This window comes from Canis aureus, chromosome 13 (assembly GCF_053574225.1).
Source record: "Canis aureus isolate CA01 chromosome 13, VMU_Caureus_v.1.0, whole genome shotgun sequence".
In the NCBI taxonomy this organism is placed as follows: domain Eukaryota; kingdom Metazoa; phylum Chordata; class Mammalia; order Carnivora; family Canidae; genus Canis; species Canis aureus.
This window is the reverse complement of record NC_135623.1, coordinates 49,184,520-49,204,049: the sequence shown is the minus strand read 5'-3', so window position 1 is coordinate 49,204,049 and position 19,530 is coordinate 49,184,520. Positions and strand designations below refer to the sequence as shown.

The 19,530-nt window shown below is 36.1% G+C and overlaps 1 protein-coding gene across 2 annotated transcripts in view; it reads right to left on the bottom strand.

Moving 5' to 3' along the window:
- HCFC2 (host cell factor C2) overlaps nt 1-19,530 on the bottom strand; it is a 41,670-nt gene that overhangs the window by 13,119 nt on the left and 9,021 nt on the right. For both annotated transcript variants that reach the window (XM_077846125.1, XM_077846124.1), the window contains exons 4-12: nt 17,342-17,550; nt 16,459-16,543; nt 14,271-14,377; nt 13,973-14,161; nt 7,971-8,138; nt 7,414-7,466; nt 5,748-5,919; nt 2,138-2,341; nt 1,505-1,578 (exon numbers count right to left, since the gene is read on the bottom strand). In XM_077846125.1, coding sequence (XP_077702251.1) covers nt 1,505-1,578; nt 2,138-2,341; nt 5,748-5,919; nt 7,414-7,466; nt 7,971-8,138; nt 13,973-14,161; nt 14,271-14,377; nt 16,459-16,543; nt 17,342-17,550 — 1,261 coding nt within the window. The remainder of the gene's footprint in view (nt 1-1,504; nt 1,579-2,137; nt 2,342-5,747; nt 5,920-7,413; nt 7,467-7,970; nt 8,139-13,972; nt 14,162-14,270; nt 14,378-16,458; nt 16,544-17,341; nt 17,551-19,530) is intronic.

Below are 19,530 nucleotides of genomic sequence, written 5' to 3'. Positions count from 1 at the left end.
TGAGCTAACTAGAAAAGTCTTTTAAGGTTTTTTTTTTTAAAGGAATATCTTTAAACTTTTCATTTTTAAAGTTGTAAAAACTCTCTTCAACAATTTTTATAAAACAACTGGCTCCAACTGAAATAACAAATACCATTCTGGCTGATGTGTTGCAAAATAGATTTAGGAGAAAAAAGTTCCCTTTAATAATTCCTCCCTGAGGAGAGTCTAAGAATACTAGGACTTAACATTCTGGAAAGATGAATGCTGAAGAAGGTAAATATATGATCAAAATCCATAAAATAATGATTGAAAGAAAATTAAAACTACAGACAATTCCTGAAGATTCTAAGAGGTAAATTTTTTTACTATTTATTTCTTTAACTTTTTTATTGGAGTTCAATTTGCCAACATATAGCATAACACCCAGTGCTCATCCCACCAGGTGCCCCCCTCACTGCCCATCACCAAGTCACCCCAACCCCCCACCCACCTCTCTTTCCACTACCCCTTGTTCATTTTCCAGAGTTAGGTGTCTCTAAGAGGTAAGTATTAAGTCAAATAAAAACTCTTGCTCATAGCAATAAAGTTGAAATGACTGATAATTTTAAAATAAATTAAAAAGTATATATACACATATGTATGACCCTTATATTTACCTCACTATAACAATTGTGGTATATTTGTGAGGTATATACCGAGCATTTTAAATTTGGTGCCATGCAGACCAATTTTGGCCTTTCATAAAACAACCCGAAGTCAGAGATTATTGGGCTACCCTGTAGGTATATCTAACCCCATACTGCAATATTCTACTGTTCTCCTAATAAATAGCTAGCAATAGGGTCATTAGAGTTTTATATTCTGTAACGTGTCCTTTTACTCATTAACGTAATTTGTGTATATACATATATATGTACACACACACACACAGACATGTGTTTCTGATTATGAAAGAGCGCATTTAACTATACAAAAATACTGAAGGTCTAGAGAGGAAAGTAAAACTTATCTGTGGCCACACAGCCTGCAGAGAGTTATCTGGTATTGTAGTGTGAATTATGTGTGGACTCACATGAGAGTGAGAATGTATGTATCGGGACGCCCGGGTGGCTCAGTGGTTGAGCGTCTGCCTTGGGCTCAGGACGTGATCCTGGGGTCCTGGGATTGAGTCCCACATCGGGCTTTCTGCAGGGAGCCTGCTTCTCCCTCTGCCTGTGTCTCTGCCTCTCTCTCTCTGTCTCTCATGAATAAATAAAATCTTAAAAAAAAAAGAGAATGTATCACGTGTATTTTTTAATAAAATTGGGACCACAGTGTATATATATGTGTGTATGTGTATAATTTTTTATGCACCTTTTTTCACTTAACATTATATTGTAAACATTTCCCTATTAAAGCCTTCATTTCTCAATCTCTGGCAAGTCATTACTAGAGGACACCAAAGAATCTTTTCATGAATTCATGCTGAAGTTGCTCAGAATTCCACCTGTAAACACATATGATCTTCAGGTCATATACTTACAGAAAATGGCATCGCTGTAGCATGTGCTTCTACACGGCTGATCTTAGTTGCAGGCAGCGCACATGTTTCATCAACTAAAAACCAAACAATTCATCATGTAAGACTTATGTAATCACTTACCAAACAGACACATTAAAATATAATTTATAAACATACAAAAAATAGCCAGAAGGAGAAAGGCACAATAATTAGATATGAACCCTCTAACTCGAACTAATCTACAAAGTTCATTTCTCAAGGGTTTGATGACTAGCTAGAACTGCAGAGAACGTTTACCAAAGATGAAACACAAGTCCTACTCAAAAGAATGAAATGAGAATTTACAAAAACAGAAATCAAGCTGGGAGAATTGTTACTCCATAGTCTAAAGAATGAATCTTTTCTATGGGGAAAAAAATTTGCTGAATATATTCATGGTAGGAGAATACATTCTGAATGTATTTCAGTGTGTGCTGATTTAAATATTTTGTGGAAGGTGGCAGAGTATATTACAGAATAATTTTAATTAAGTGTTTTATCTGTTTATATATAATTCAATCCAAGATGAAATGCAATCCCCATCCAAACAAATAAGCCTGATGAATTTATATACAAAAATGGTTCAAAATACAGTATGCGAAATACATTTCAAACCTTCAGATTTGGTACTGAATGTTGTTAGTGAAGTTTCATCTTTAACAACTGCCCCATTTGTACTGGATGATTCAGTTTTAATGGTCTGCTGGGTTACCATAGTTTGTGCGCTGGAAACAGAACTGGATACAGAAGTTTCAGGGACTACTGTTCTTAAGTCCAGGCAACTACTTAGAACACCTATATATGCTGAAGTATGAGGACCTAAAATTAAAGTGAAAAGATCAATTATTAACATAATGCCTGCAATAAATGTGCCATCTTATGGTTCTTGTCATACAATTCTTCGTATTTTCAATTTTAAAATTATAAACATGAGTACCACTAATGTCATTCGCATGAATTAACCACCAGCCATAAAATGTTTAGAAAAATAAAGTGCACTACTACATAGATAACAGATGTCCAATTTCTCAGCTCTTTTGTCCACTCTAAACACTGAATCATTGCTCTCGGACTTTCCCTAAATCGTAGATCAAATGTTTTACTTACCATTTTAGGGAAAAATATAGAAGTCACATGTCTGTGATTATGCCCAACCTTTCTGTCTTTTCTTCCATCTCAGAGGATGAACTGACCTCTCTGTTGAGAAAGGATAATCTATCCTCCTGTGCTCTTGGTCTCATTTCTTCCCCATATTTTGGGACCCTCTTTCATCAATCAGTCCTCTCTCTCAGGGTTTCCAGATTCTTTTTCATTAGTAGTTTTTGGCCCTCAATCCATAAACATTATCAAGTCTCTCAAGCAAACAAACACGCAACTTCTTTGACTCCACAAATCTCCCATTACCTTTGCCCCTCGCTGATTCCCTTCAGAGCAGTCACTACTTCCTTGGCCTCCTCAAACTTGGTCTCTAACCCACTAGGTTAATGAAACGGCTCTGGCAAATGTCAATGGTTTCTAGGGGATGCCTTTTGATTTCTATTTACTTGACCTTTTTTGCAATGTAAACAATGCTGACCACATACTCCTTTTTGAAGCTGTTTCTTTCTATGACTTATAATTACTCATTCCACAATACTGAAGATTTACTATTTACAGATACTGTACTTGTCTCTACAATGCTGAAACAAAGCGGGCATGGTTAATACCTCATCAACTTATAATGATGTGGTAGAGACAGACATGCAAACACAATAAATATATAGTCACAATCTGTGATGCCTGTAAGAAACAGGACACCAATCTCTGGTTCTTTTCCTGACCTCCTAGCAACCCCTTTTCAATCTCTTTGGCTGGTTTTTTCTCTTCAAATGACTCTTTAAATGCAGGTATTCCCAAGCCCTCTCTTATCTTCATTGACACATTTTCCTTTGCTTTAACTACCATTCACAAATCATACATCTCTCAAATACATATGTCCTGGGCATTGTGCCAGGCACTAGGAATCTCACAGTGAACAAGTCAGACAAGGTCCCTGCTCTTGTGGAGCTTATATTTTAGATACTCTTAACTTTTTTTTTTTTTTTAAGATTTTATTTATTTACTCATGAGAGACACAGAGAGAAACAGAGACGTAGGCAGAGGGAGAAGCTGGCTCCCTGCAAGGAACCCAATCCAGGACTCGAACCCAGGACTCCAGGATCATACCCTGAGCCAAAGGCAGACTCTCAACCACTGAGCCACCCAGGTGCCTTTAACTTCTAAGTTGTACTTCCAGCCAAAACTACCTAGAGTCTACACCTAAGTATCCAACTGCCTATTAGAAATCTTTACCAATATGTTCTTCAAGTGCCTCAAAAACACTAAGTTCAAAGTTGAACTTACCTTTCCCCCACGTCTGTTCTTGCTCTTACATTTCATCTTGATAAAGAGTACCGTCATCCACTGGACTTCCAACCCCAAAACTGGGAGTCATGGTCAACTCATTTTTATTTCACACATCCAACTAGTTTCCAAGGCTAATAAGAGATGCTAGGTTCTAAAAGCCTGAGAAATAATATATTCTCTCCTCTCCATCCTACCCACTGCTTTAGTCTCTGTGTCTCTTACAGTCCTAAAAGAACACTTTAACAGGTCCCCCAATCATTTCCTACTATAGTTCTTCTGATAGTGAGGCCAGAGTTTCTTTCTAAACAACTACTCATGTCACTCTCCTACTTTGGAAACATATAGCTTTTCAAACTACAGAGAAAAAGTCCAATCTCCTGTTAACCTGAAATTGGGTAGCCATTCTTTCACATATTTGAATGTCTTTGATCTGCCAGATACTATCACTGTACAACCACTCTAGTTTTCACATTTGCTTAGTACTAATTTTATCCAAACTGCTTTCCGACCTAGGATTTAGAGTACATTAAGATTCTGAAATCTCAAAGCTCCTTTTGTTTTTAAGAGTATAAACTTCTTTATAAGACAGACATAAAAAAATCAATATAAGAAGTAGGTGGAGTGGCTCAGTCAGTTAAGCATCTGCCTCGTCTCAAGTCACGATCTAGGGATCATGGGATCAAGCCCTGTATTGGGCTCCCCACTCAGCAGGAAGTCTGCTTCTCCCCTGTTCCTGCCACTCCTGTTGCTTATACTCTCTCTCTGTTTGAAGGAAGAAAGGGAGGGAAGAAGGAAGATAAGTGGAGGCCTAGGACCAGGCTTTTATAATTTTGACCAAATGATTCTATCAGAAAATCAAGAAAACAACACTTCTCCTTTTCTACATATAATGAAATGAGGAAAAATATTCACGTGAAATAATATTCATCATGTTAAGTTTCCATCATTGAAGAGGATTTAGATTTATATCAGCTGTCAAGATTTTATCAAATTAAAAATACAATCAGGGGCGCCTGGGTGGCTCAGTCAGTTGAGCTTCTGCCTTCAGCTCAGGTCATGATCCCAGAGTCCTGGGATCAAGCCTTGTGTCGGGCTCCTGGCTCAGCAGAGAGCCTGCTTCTCCTTCTCCCTCTGTTATTCCCCCTGCTTGTGCTCTCTCTCTCTGTCAAATAAATAAATAAATAGAATCTTTAAAAAAGAATACAAACACATGTTTCTATGTCACATATATCTATCACAATGAGATTTATAAAATTTATATAAATTTTTATATAAATTTCATATATTAAAATCAGGCATAATGCTTAATGTATCTCAAATGGCATGAGGATACTCAAATGAACTCATTTTAAACATAGGGTTCACTGAATTACAAGCTGTCCCATGAATGTAACCAACAGTTCTTATAAATGAACTATCTTTCTGAGAATAATCCAGTTACCTGCGAAACAAATATTTACTAAGTGGCTACTATTAACCAGACATGGATCTGGGTGCTAAGGAAATAAAGATGAACAAGAAAATCCCTGCCCAATGATTTCAGATAGTTCTAAGTGCTAAGAAAATACAGTAATTGGAGAGGGACAATGAACACACTGGCCAACTTCAAATGTCATACAAGAGCTTGCCTCGCCTGAATTCCATAGCTCATTAACTAAGCGTTTCTATTCAGGTTAAGTGGTTCCTTAGTACCCTGACATCATTCTAACGAGGGTCAATACAGTAGGTTTATTATTATTTTGAAAATGGATCAAAACCATGTAACATTTATTTTTCCAAAGACTAAAATTCCCTATTATTATAAAAAGCTTTAGCTTTATTTAAAACACCATCCTTATACCTTCATTTTTCCTTAGCACATCCACGACACAACTATTATGATTAGAAGCATTAGCTGCCAAAGATGAATGCAAAGTGGCATTAGAATCACTTGATGCTTTGAGATCTGGTCTGTTTTTCACAGAAGTTCCTTTCAGAGCTGTGTGTTCAGTTTTTGCACTGTTATCACTGACCTATAAGAAATAAAATAGCTTACTGTAGCAAGCAATGTTCAATTAAATTGAAATACATGTAAAAAACCACGAAAATGATTTACAACTTAAATGCTTTTGAAAATAAATTTACCAAAATATAAAACAGTTTAAATTATACTCTTAGTTTGTATAGGGCTATTCTTTAAATTTTACAATAGTTTAAGAGAACAATTTCTTCACTTAATCTCTATTCTCAAAAGACCAGTTCTGAAGGGGAATGAGAGGGTATATTTTGAGAAAAAACAAAAACAAACAAACAAAAAAAACCACGACATTTTTAGAAGTGGTAGTTAATATTCAAGTAAATATGTATGTAACAAAGGAGACAACACCAAAGCTAACAAGCTTAACATTTTTGTCAAATTTTCTTAACAAGGTCAATATGGGTATTAAAGATCTGATGACTCCTAAAAATAAAATCTCAGTTCAAGCAAATGAACTATTCTGTATGACTGAGTTTTCCAAAGAGAGATTACTATTTAATACATACACATACCAATATTCTTTAACATTAAACATTTTAGATAGGAGACTTCTAACTCTGTTTCTGTCTTCTTATATACACTATAATGAATACATTTAAACTTTTTGATAATTCAAGTTATCAGTGTGAATATCAGTTACTATATAGCAATATTTAGGGTTCTACTGAGCCATAAAAGTGATCTGGCTTCATTCAAAAACCCCAATATGTGGCCCCCTTTTTACTTACCTGTTTTTTGTTACTTTTTTATCTCTCTCTATCTTAATTATCAATTAGAACTCTAGAGTCAGTTATAACTTCTTATGGCCTTAAAGATACTTGTCCATAACAGGCATATTCAGAACACATGCACTTATACCTATCATTTTCCTTGAAAAGAATCTACTGTATATTTAAATAGCAGTTTGCCATATAAAACCAGTGTAAATTTTAGGAAGCTTGTTCATTAGTCTCTACAAATACCTACTGTGAAGCACTTCATAAACAAAAAATAACCTCACGAACATCAATGCTCAACTTAGCAACTCATTCTTTGGTCAACAAAGTACATAGTAAAGGAATTATTTCACATTCCATATTTCAATGGATATGGAAAACTTAAAATGTGTATGATATTTACAAACGTCAAAATACAGATTTCAAGATACTGTAAGTATAAACTATAATGGATTAGCCTCTGATGCTGTGTAATGAGGGTTGACTTTAATCTCTTGGTTAGGGGTTCTTAATGTAGGCTACTGTCATAGTGATCTATGGAGTGTTCCTTAAAACCAGAGTTACCTGGGCATCATCCTAAAGATTCTGCTTCACTAAATCTGGGGAAAGGCTTAGGATTCTGTGTGTTTGTTTTTTAATCTCAGAGGTGATTCTAACATGCAGACAGGGTTGAGAACCTCTGCCCTAGGGTAATATACTAAAAATATTAATAAAAATAGGGATTCTAACCATAAACATTCATTTGCCATCATAATTTTTTTTTTTAAACTTACACTGTTAGGAATGGTGCTATTACTGCCTTGTCTGTGAGGGTCCATTCTGACTCCTGTAGGGATAAGAAAGTTCAGACTGACACGATGCTCTAAATTAGCTTCAATAAAATATATTACAATTAAGGATTTCTAAAAAGTTATGCATTAAAGGTTAAAAAGTAGTATCTTTATCAAAGTTTATCTATTTTAATAGCTTGCTTAATAGTTGACTACAATCCTAAAAGTACACGTAAAATCAAATGTTTTTACTAAGTGCCTGTTACTATATAAAAACACTTTTGAAAAAAGCTGAAATACTAATGAAAGCTAATTAAAACCATCTCCTGAAGTCAAGTAGTATGTCAAATTAAGAAAGTACATCAGAATGAACTGCAGAAAAAAACATTCCATCCTACATATCTATGCATTCTACCACATTATAATGGTAAGACAGGTAAGCTTCAGAGTTGAAATGCAACCTATTTGATTTTTTAAATTAGGCCATAATCACTGGTTTTCCTGCAGTAACTTTTCAAAAAAAGCATGAGCATGCATGCTTTAAGGTGAAATTATGTTACCTTGCATATTTGGTGCTGCTGAAGAATCTGATGATGCAGCTTGGTACGGCAAGTCTGTATTCAGCTGCAAAAGATAGCCCTCAACTGTAGGCACTTCATCCCATTTGACATGGAAAGAGTTGGTAGTGGCTTTGATCAGTTGTACTTGTGATGGTGCCGGTGGTTTCTCTAAAGAACAATATTGATATTAAACATTGGTGTTTCAAATGTATCAACAGTTTGCCTATATAGTTTGTGTGGGCCTGGAGCTTGGAAAATGTTAGCAATGAGTATTTCATCTGTCTACCAAGAGAGAAAATTTACTCAGATAAACATAGCTATCGTAGGTCAAATGAAAACAGTTTGGGGTTCTGATTCTATTTATTTATTTAATTCCTTATACAAATAGCTCTACAAACAAAACAATCTGGTTCCAAGCTATCTGAGTTATTAGAATCAGAAAGAAATGTTTAATCATAGCAGTGAGGGGGAGAAGGGAACCAAGTATTTTATAGTTAAAGCTACATTATTTTACCTTCTTTGTAAGTTTTTAATTTTATGAACCAATTTTCAGCCAATAGCATACATGTTAGAAATACTGTCAATGTTACCAAAGATAATTTGGACATGATATTTAGGAAAAACATAACTTCTTCAAGTTAATACACTTTTTTTGTATATTTTTTTATTGGAGTTCAATTTGTCAACATATAGCATAACACCCAGTGCTCATCCCATCAAGTGCCCCCCTACACTCTTATCAAAACTTGTACTACCCCAAACAAATAATTACTTTGGTATTAAATATTACCAACATTTCCAAAATTCCAAAACAAATACCAATCATAGACTTTTAGAACCGGGAAAAAGAAATTAACCTGAAATTATTTCTACAATATCCTTGTTGTCTTTTTGTTTACCTACCAACTCAGGGAACTCACAATTCCTAGAGGAGTACATTCCATCTTTAGACAGTTATATAAGAAAAGTAATTCTTCTAATGAGTTGATTATCTATAAGCTATAATGTAGCTTATAGAACTAGTCTATACCTTATCTTATAGAACTAGTCTAATACCTATCTCTGTATCTTTTAGAGAAGGGGTCAGCAAACTGGCTAGCTTATGGGCTGTTTTTGTAAATAAAGTTTTATTGAAACACAGCTGTGATCATTTGTTAATGTATTAGTTATGATTGCTTTCGTCTACAACAGCAGAATTGCATAGTTATGAAGACTATATGGTCTAGAAAGTCAAAAATACTACCTGGCTCTTTACAGAAAAAATTTGATGACTGTTTTAGAGGATAAGTAAACACAGTTCCTTCAACTATTCCCCATTTGGATTTCTCCATAATCCTATTCATAGTCCAGTTTATATTTCTTAAAGTAAGACAACCCATACAAGCAAACAAGAAGACAAGTCCAAGAGGTACACCACCCACATAACAGAATTTACATGAAGAGAAAATAGAGAAAACAGAAGGGTGCAAATCAATGCAATAAATTAAGAAAATTTCCAGAACTAAAGAACATGAGTTTCCAGATTGAAAGGACTCACTGAGTACTCAACACAATGGGTTAAAAATAGATGCACAAGGCACATCACCATGAAATTTAAGAATAGTGGGGACAAAAAAAAAAAAAAAAAATCCTGAAAGCTATCAAGGGTGAGAGGGAAGATCACATTTAAAAGGAATAAAAATTAGAAGTGGTTTGGGTTTCTTTTTTTTTTTTTTTAAGATTTTATTTATTTATTTATTCATGAGAGACTGAGAGAGAGAGAGAGAGAGAGAGAGGGAGAAGCAGGCTCCATGCAGGGAGCCTGATGCGGGACTTGATCCCGGGACTCCAGGATCACGCCCTGAGCCAATGGCAGGCGCTAAACCACTGAGCCACCCAGGGATCCCCGTGGTTTGGGTTTCTTAACAAAAAAATGGAAGCTTGAATACAGTTTAACAATGCTTTCAAAATCCTGAAGGGTTATGACTTCCAAAGTAGAATTCTATTTCTATGCAAATGGCCAATTAAGTGTAAGAAAGACGGAACATATTTCCAGACAATGTGAAATCTCAAAATAAATTTATCACCTATGCACCCTTTTCCTGGGATGTGTTCCACAAGAAATGAAACAGTAAACTAAGGACGGGAAAAATATGGGATCCAGGAAACAGGGAATCCGGCACAGGTGAGAGGCAAAAGATATCGCCAGGAAGATGATGAAGGGAGACTCCAAGATGATAGCTGGGCTTGATTTGTGGAGGACAACCATCCCAGATTGGAGCAGGAGAAATTTCTTCAAGACGATGAAATCTGATAGAATATCTGATGCATCTAACCATAATGAGAGAAGATTTAAACAAATAACACAGTATGGATTGAATTAGTGGTAGATACATACAAGTCTATAATAAACAAAAGTGACAATTATGAATCCATGGTAAATAAAAAGTTATACAAGAAAAGTTTCACAAAATTCTACATGGCTCACCTGTGAACAGTGTTTATATGGTCATAAGGTAAACAATGAATACTCATCTAACAAAATTATGGTATAACCATATTGAGAGAATGGGGGTAGGAGAGGTGTATAGGAGAGAGGTGAGGAATGGTGGAAAGAAGAGATAAATCCTTAATTTCCATAGTAAAAAGTGAGCATTTTATGCCTAAACTGAAAAAAATCAAGATAACAATATATGCATGTTATATGGAAAGATAGAAGTAAATACCAAAATAATTGTTTAATGGAGTTGAAAGTAGATGCTTGTGAAGCAAGGAAAATGAGAGGAAGGTGGGAGCAAAGGACTGCTATTTTTCAAAAAAAGCCTTATGGAATTAATCACTCTTTTAAATGTTATCAAATATACAAAGATTAAATAAAGTGGAAAAAAAAAAAGCAAGATGAAGAGCCTTCATTTCTCCAATCCCCAAAATTAATGCTCATTTACCGAGAAGCAAAATCTAAATTTTGACCTTATGATTGTGGCCATGATTACTTTTAGATAGATATTCATGTCTAAAGAAAAGGTTTATGGAAAAACTGGCCAGTCTATAATTTTTAACCTTTTAAAAGTTACAGATCCCTTAGACAATCTGCTGAAAGTGATGTATTCTCTGCCAAGAAAAATTTATACACACACATTTTTCTTTCAATCTCAGAGACTGAAATTTATCCTTAGAGTTCAGGAAATAACTCTCAATTTCAAAGATGCATCAGTAAGGTGGATTTTCTAGATTTCTTTCCTGCTTGCTAGTATGTGCTTCTTCCATAGAAGATATTTTAGTCTCTAACTTAGTTGTTCCATTTATTACTTTTTAAATTAATTTTAAAATTAAACTGTTTTTACATTACCAAAGCAATACATGCTCCTGTAGGAAATACAGATTAAAGAAAAACCTTTCAGAAAATGTTTAATCTAACCTTTTATTTTATTATTATTTTTTTTTATCTCACCTTTTAGATAAAACTTTGGTACACAATGTATCCTTCCAGATTTTTCTGTTTATACCCTTAAAAAAAACCTGGACTCATAAGTATGTTTTATAATCTTCTCTTCTCATGTAACAACGCACATTACATCTCCAGATTTGATTTCTCTACTGGTCTCCAGATTTCTTTATTCATCGACTATGTTTTTGATCTCCTTATTTCAAAATTAGCATAGTCTAAATGGAACTCTTTTCTCCACAAACTGGTTTTCTCCTCAGTCTTCCCCATCTCAGTAAATGGAAATACCACCAAATTACTCAAGCTAAAAACTTCATCCTCCATTCTTCTCTTTGTACCATATGTCACACCCAATTCATCAGTTGGTTCTTTCAAGAACTCCAAAACATATTCTGAATTTATCCACTTCTACCCATCTCCACTGGCACTGCTGTAGTCTAAGACTTCTCTGCCTCCTGTGAAAGTCTCCTAACTGGTCTCCCTGTGTGCACTCTTGCCCACCTTCAATTTATTTTCCACATAACTGCAGTAGCCATTCCAAAATGTACATCAGATCACAACACATGTCTCCTTCAAACTAATAAATAAACTATCTTTGTACTTCATAACCTAAACTCTACCACAATGTTCAAGGCCTTACATGATCTGTCCTGTGGTCACTTCTCTAACCTCCATTCCTATGTTCTCCTTTTTCAGTCAGCTCAAATCTGTTCCCAAATGTGCCATATATTCCTAACGCAGGGCCCTGTACTTGCTGTTGACTCTTCCTACAGTGTTTCTCTCCCAGCTTTTTTTTTTTTTTAATTTTTATTTATTTATGATAGTCACACAGAGAGAGAGAGAGAGGCAGAGACATAGGCAGAGGGAGAAGCAGGCTCCATGCACCGGGAGCCCGACGTGGGATTCGATCCTGGGTCTCCAGGATCGCGCCCTGGGCCAAAGGCAGGCGCTAAACCGCTGTGCCACCCAGGGATCCCTCTCTCCCAGCTTTTTCCATGGATAGCGTCTTCTCTCCATTTGGATTATAACCCAAATGCCATATCATATATACCTACTCTGAAGTTAACCTCATTTCTCCATTCCAGTACTTCCCATCACTATCTCACTGTTCTATCTTACTATCTTCCCATGCTTACCAGAAACGGAACTTATTTTATTAATTTGTCTGATTAGTGCCTGTCATCCTGCTGCCCACATTCTAAGAATATACATTCTTAACATCAGGGACATTATCAGTCTCTCATTGCTGTAGCATTTCACATCTCAGCATGTAAAACAATTTAGAACAATTCCTGATAGGTGTCAATCAGTAAATATTTCCTGAAAAATGGATAAGTTCTGTATTTAAAATTCTTTCATGTTCTAACACTTTTACAGAAATCCTTTTAGGGTCACCCAGGGAGCTCATTGGTTGAGGATCTGACTCTTGATTTTGGCTGTGGTTGTGATCACAGGATCGTGGGATTGAGCCCTATCTTGGGGCTCAACCACCCAGCCAGGGGTCTGCTTCGGATTCTCTCTCTCCCTCTCTCTACCCCACCCCATGCTCTCTCATGCTCTTTAAAAATAAATCCTTTAAAGAAAGATTTTATTTATTTATTTAGAGAGAGAGAATGCATGAGAGGGGTGAGGGGCAGAGGGAGAAGCAGACTCCCCACTGAGCAGGGAGTCTGTCGTAGGGTTTGATCCCGGGACTGGGATTATGACCCAAGCAGAAGGCAGACTCCTAACCAACTGAGCTACCCAGGCACCCCTAACTAAATCTATCTTAAAAATCTTTTTATTTTGGAGTACTTTTAGATTTACAGAAAAAAAAATGCAGAGTTCCCATATACTCTTTAGTTTCCTCTAATGTTAACACATTTGTCAAAATTAAGAAATTAACACTGGAGTAATACTATTAACTACAGACTACTCATATTTCACCAGTTTTCTAATTAATGTGGGGTTTTTTTGGTTCCAATCCAATCTAGGGTACCACCCTGCATTTAGTCATTATGTCTCCTTCATCTCCTCTGATTTGTGACTATTTCTCACTCTCCTTATGTTTCATCACTTTTAAATTTTTGAAAAGTACGGTTCACATACTCTGTAGAATGTCTAGGATGTTCCTCAATTTGGGTGTGTTGGTATGTTCTCACAGTGAGAGTAAGGTTATGGGTTTTGGGGTAACACAGAAGTGAAGTTTCTTCTCCTCACATGATATTAGAGGCAGGGGTAAATGATTCAAAGTGACTATCACCAGTGATATTAACACTGATTACTCGAAGATGGTGTTTTCCAGGTCTTTCCACTGTTAAGTTACTATTGGTCCCTTTTCATCTTCTGTGCTTTGGGAGAGAGTCACTAAATCCTGTCCTTTACACTCAAGGACAGGAAAATTAAGAAACTCTCCTGGGGAGGAAAAAAAAGAAATTCTCCTGGAGTGGGAAGTATCTACATATAATATTTCTTCCATTCATTTTTAATTATGGAAGAGAGACGCAGCGGCATTTACACTAAATCTCAAGAGACATGTAGTGCTCAAGTATTTATTTACCTGAAGGAAAAATTTTATTTATTGAATACTCTTACCTACCAGTATCAAGATACCAAAGATCCTTGCAGCAAACTTGACTATTCAGTGCTTTTTTGTAGCCATCTCTTCCACTCCAAAAATACAATCGAGTGCCAATTGCAACAGCACAGTGTCCAGCTCTTGGTCTTGGTCTTGAATTTTTTTTATCTTCCTGAGAATCTGATACCAGGGTGGTCCACTCTGCTGTATCTATAAGATAGAAATATCCATGACTACTCTATTGTTCTTAAACAATAAAGTAACAAAAATGATTTTATTAATAAATTTTATTTCAGTAAGTAACTCTTAAAATACTCACCAAGATTTAGGTAAGAAAATGAACTAGTACATCTCCACTCACAATCATGAGGTGAAGTCTCAATATTCTCCCCCTTATGTGGAACCCATCCACCAAAAATGTACATCCTGAACAACAAAAAGAGAGAACATAAAGTGGTTGATTTTTTTACTAAAGCTTTAATTTTTTTAAGATTTAAAATACTAACAATAGACTTAAATTTCTTATTTGTTGACTCAAAGCTTCAGGACTACTCACTTATCATGATCAAGATAATGGGAATAAGATAATGAATAAAGAGGTCTCCTCTGAAGAGTATACAATTTCATGAAGCAATACAGAATCAAATTATTTCTCTCCAGCAAGTTAAAATGGGGAATATTTCACTTATTTTGAAAATCATTATGTATAATATACTCAGTGTACCTCAGTCAGAAAGACAGTCAAATGATCTATGACACCTAAAATCAAATTTGGAGTTGTATGCATACAGTACCCAAAGAGGATTAAGTCTCTTATAACTTTGGTCACTGATATTACTCAAATAAAATACTTTAAACTATGTCCCTCAGGGCCCTAAGGGTTCTTGAGACATGCCTAATGGCTGCTAAAGGAGAAAGGTTCATCAGGTAGAGTTTAGGGCCCATGTGACCTTATGCCAACAAGAGAAGCTCTATTTTCTTTCTATTTAACATATTAGAGTTCCAATGGAAAAACTACATTTTATAAAAGGGTTCTGATATTCTAAAAACTGTATCTTAAAAAAAAATAAAATAAAAAATGTATCTTACTAAGATTTTTTTATGGCTATTTTTTTAAACAAAGTAGAGTATTCCTTTTTTTTTCCCCCAAAGACTTATTTATTTGAGAAATAAAGAGAAAGGGACCAAAAACATGGAGAGGGAGAAGCAGACTCCCTGCTAAGTGGGGAGGCCAATCCGAGGCTTGATCCCAGGACCCTGGGATCATGACCTGAACTGAAGGCAGATACTTAACTGAATGAGCCACCCAGGCGCCCTATTCTTTTTTTTGTTTTTATTTTATTTTATTTTTTATTACTTTTTAAAAAATATTTTATTTATTTATGACAGACAGAGAGAGAAGCAGGCTCCATACAGGGAGTCCGACGTGGGACTCGATCCCTGGTCTCCAGGATCCGGCCCCGGGGTGAAGGCGGCGCTAAACCGCTGAGCCACCGGGGCTGCCCCTCTTTTTTTGTTTTTAAAGGTTTTATTTTTTTTTTTTATTCACAAGAGACAGAGAGAGACACAGAGAGAGGGAGGGAGAGAGAGAGAGAGAGAGAGGGGGGCAGAGACAGGCAGAGGGAGAAGCAGGCTCCATGCAGGGAGCCTGACGTGGGACTCAATTCTGGGTCTCCAGGATCAGGCCCTGGGCTGAAGGCGGCGCTAAACCGCTGAGCCACCCAGGCTGCCCAGGCACCCTATTCTTAAAAAAGAACTAATGAGGCTCTAGTTGTTTCCTAAAACATTACTTATAAGAAAAAGTCCCTACACAAGGAAAATATCTAATTAAATTCTATTTACACAATAATGCACAAATAGGGAACTTGTTGATGACAGTAACAGCTTTTATGGATTGCTCATTATGTACCAGACACCATTTGAAGCATTTCATATGTATGAATCCATTTAATCTTCAAGACAATCTTGTGGAATAGGTTTTATTATTATCTATATTTTATATTGAGGAAATTGAGGTGCAGACAGATTAAATTTCCTTGCCCCAGATCATACATGACAAGTACCAAAATTGGAGACTTGAATTCAGGCAATCTGGTTACAGAGTTTACATTCCAACCATAATGACATCCCAAGTTCAATCATTAAGCATACATACTGAGTACACATCTGAATACAAATCAAGCATTACCAAAAATAAGTAAAATGAAACACTGAGTTTGGTGTGTCAAACCTGGCAATGGAGGACAGATCACTGTTACAACACTTTGCCTCACACTTACTACCTACTCTGAGCAAGGCACTGTAAGAAATATACAGAAATATAAGAGGCAGCAGGATAAGAAATTGGCACAGTAAATATTTTAGCTTCTATAGGCTTACAATTTTAGCTTTAGTAAACACAATAAAATATTATTAAATTCAATAATCTATTGCTAAGAAATTGGTAGCACTGCTCTTTGTATCTTTCTTGAGTTGGTTTAAAAAAAAGTGGAAAACAAAAACCATACTTGTTTCCTATAACACTGGCTGTATGAAGGCTTCGTGGAAGTGGCACTGTCCCTTTAGTTTCTGGTTTTGACCAAGACATAGTTTCTAGAAGTAAAAATAAGTATATTAGCAATTTGGTTTAATAATAGCAATTTACCTCACCTTGAAGAATTTAAAAAAAATAAAAAGGGACTTATCAAAAAGAAGCAAAAGTGTTTCAAAACCATTACATGAACTTCATCTTAAAATAAACATTTCCAGCTGACATAAATAGCCAATTATAGTAATCTATTTATATTTGAATGTTAGTATTTGTAATGGAGAAGTGTGTTTAGGGTGCCACCAACTTTGAATTATAACCAGACTAGGGATTTTAACATTTTAAGTAAGAACATACTGTGTAGAAGGTAGTCAAAAGTGAGACACACCTACCCTCCACTCACTCACTTCTAGGATCTCTTTAAAAAAAGCTAGCCATGTTTTTTTTTATGGACCAGCCATAATGTTATTAATGCTACATTTCTTGGAGACAGAGTAACCATATAAATTTGATCATCCCCAAGAGGGACACTTTACAGAGTGATAATTGGTACTACTGAAAATTACACAGGACAATAAGCATAAATCAGGGCCATCTCAGGCAAACCATTACATATAGAGACCCTACTTATAAGGAGCACAGGAGAGTTACTGTCATAAGCCAAACATTCATTTGTTTAACTTCACTGATCAGCAACCATTTGCATCATATCTCTGTTGTTCCAGAGCTGGCCACAAGTGCCTTCTATAAATCTAAATGTAACTCAATAAACACTGCAATCAAAAATATTTTTCCATAGCAATTTTTATATTTGCCTTTATCAATCATAACCAATTCCTGAGCCTAAATCAAGGTAAGCTTACCTAAGTCAAGTTGCCATAGATCATCTAGGCGAGCACCACACATTCCACCAAAGACATACATTTTAGGACTTCCAGAATCTTTTTTGCAATATATGACAGCTGTGTGGGATTCTCTTGGAGAAGGCACAATCCCTTTAGTCACTGGAATGCTCCAACCCACAACACCAGAACCATGCTGTAGCTCCAACTCATAGAAATCATTCAAATATCTAGGATATCATGAAATAAATTAAAACATTAACATAATATATACCTTTTATATGATTTTTGTTTCTATTTATAAAGATCATATATGCTTATTGTGAAAAATTCATATAGTACAGAAAAGCATTGAGAGAGCAAAAACTCCATTCCTCATTCATTCAACACATATTTATCAAACACTACTCTTCTGGGGTGTCAGTAGTGAATAGAAGAGATTTTTAAAAACATTCCTGTCATCCTTTAACCAACACTCTTGTCTATTACAGCTGTGATAGTTTCAAAACATAGCTGCAAATTCTCTGACACTCTTCCCATCAGGAGGTAGGGTCTATGTGTCCATCCTCACTCTCCATTCTGGGCAAGCCTGTGACTGCTTCAACTAGAGTATGGTGAAATGACACTAGGTGACTTCCAAAGCTTGGTCACAGAAGGCAGCTTCACTCTAGACACTTGGTTTTGGGATCCTGAAGCACCACGTAAGTCCAACTCCCACAAAAATACCAAGTGGTGTTTATATGTGCAAGTGGAGTGGAAGTGTCATAGGATGACAGCCCCAGTTCAGTTCAGCCTTCAGTCATCTCAGTGGAGGCACCAGATGTGGGAGTGACCGTTCAAGCCTTTACATCTTAGGCCTAGCCATCACTGCTGTGTCCTGTCTGAATGCCTAATGCAGAGTCTCCGAACATAATAAATTGTTGTCATTTTGCATCACTAACTTTTGGGGGAGTTGACTACATGGTACTAGATAACTAGGACAATCACTATTGGCAATAATTGCTAAATATCCTTTGACCTCTCTCTCTCTTTCGACATCCACATATATATAAGTGAGACATATTACAAATGTCCCTTTGTAACTTTTTTCTTTTAAAACATTCACACTATAATGTAGCAAAGCTCTATGTAGCTTTTTTTTAAACTCTAGAAACTGGCATTAAATTTTTCATCCGTGGGGCAGCCCCGGTGGTGCAGTGGTTTAGCACCGCCTTCGGCCCAGGGAGTGAGTGATCCTGGAGACCCCGGATCGAGTCCCACATCGGGCTCCCTGCATGGAGCTTGCTTCTCCCTCTGCCTGTGTCTTTGTCTCTCTTTCTCTCTCTGTCTCATGAAAAATAAATAAAATTTAAAATTAAAAAAAATTTTTTTTCATCTGTGACATGGATGTTTCCAATGTTTTGAGCAAAATAACTTTTTTTTTTTAAAGATTTTTTATTTTTTATTAATGATAGTCACAGAGAGAGAGAGAGAGAGAGGCAGAGACACAGGCAGAGGGAGAAGCAGGCTCCATGCACCGGGAGCCCGACGTGGGATTCGATCCCAGGTCTCCAGGATCGCGCCCTGGGCCAAAGGCAGACCCAAAGCCAAACCGCTGCGCCACCCAGGGATCCCGCAAAATAACTTTTATAGGAATATATTTCCTATCAATTTATTACTCAAATATGAGGGCAAAATTAAAACACTTTAGGATATATAAAGTTTCAAAGTTTAGGGGTCCCTGGGTGGCACAACTGGTTAAGTGTCTGACTCTCAATTTCAGCTCAGGTGGTCACGATCTCTGGGTCATGGGATTGGGTCTGTGTTGGGCTCCCTGCTCAGCACCAAGTCTGCTTTAGACTCTCCCTCTCCTTCTGCCCCTCCCCCCCAAATAAATAAAGAAATCTTAAAAAAAAAAAAAAAAAAAAAAACTTCAGAATTTAGCCATAAAATTGTTTTGGGAGAAAATGATTCTAGATATTATTCCAGAAAAATAAAAAGAAATCCAAGAAAGAACACACTGAAATAAGAGAAATGGTAGTACAAAGAAACCAGTAATTTGTAATATGCTTAAACTGATGCTTATAAGTATGGTTGTGAGGTCTAAATAATCATTAATAAAGACTGACCAAAAAATTAACTTCTTAGAGTTATTATAATCTGGAATAAGACTCAAGAATACAAGGAACATATGGGAAAAGGGGATAAGCAAAAGACGGTAAAGACTAATC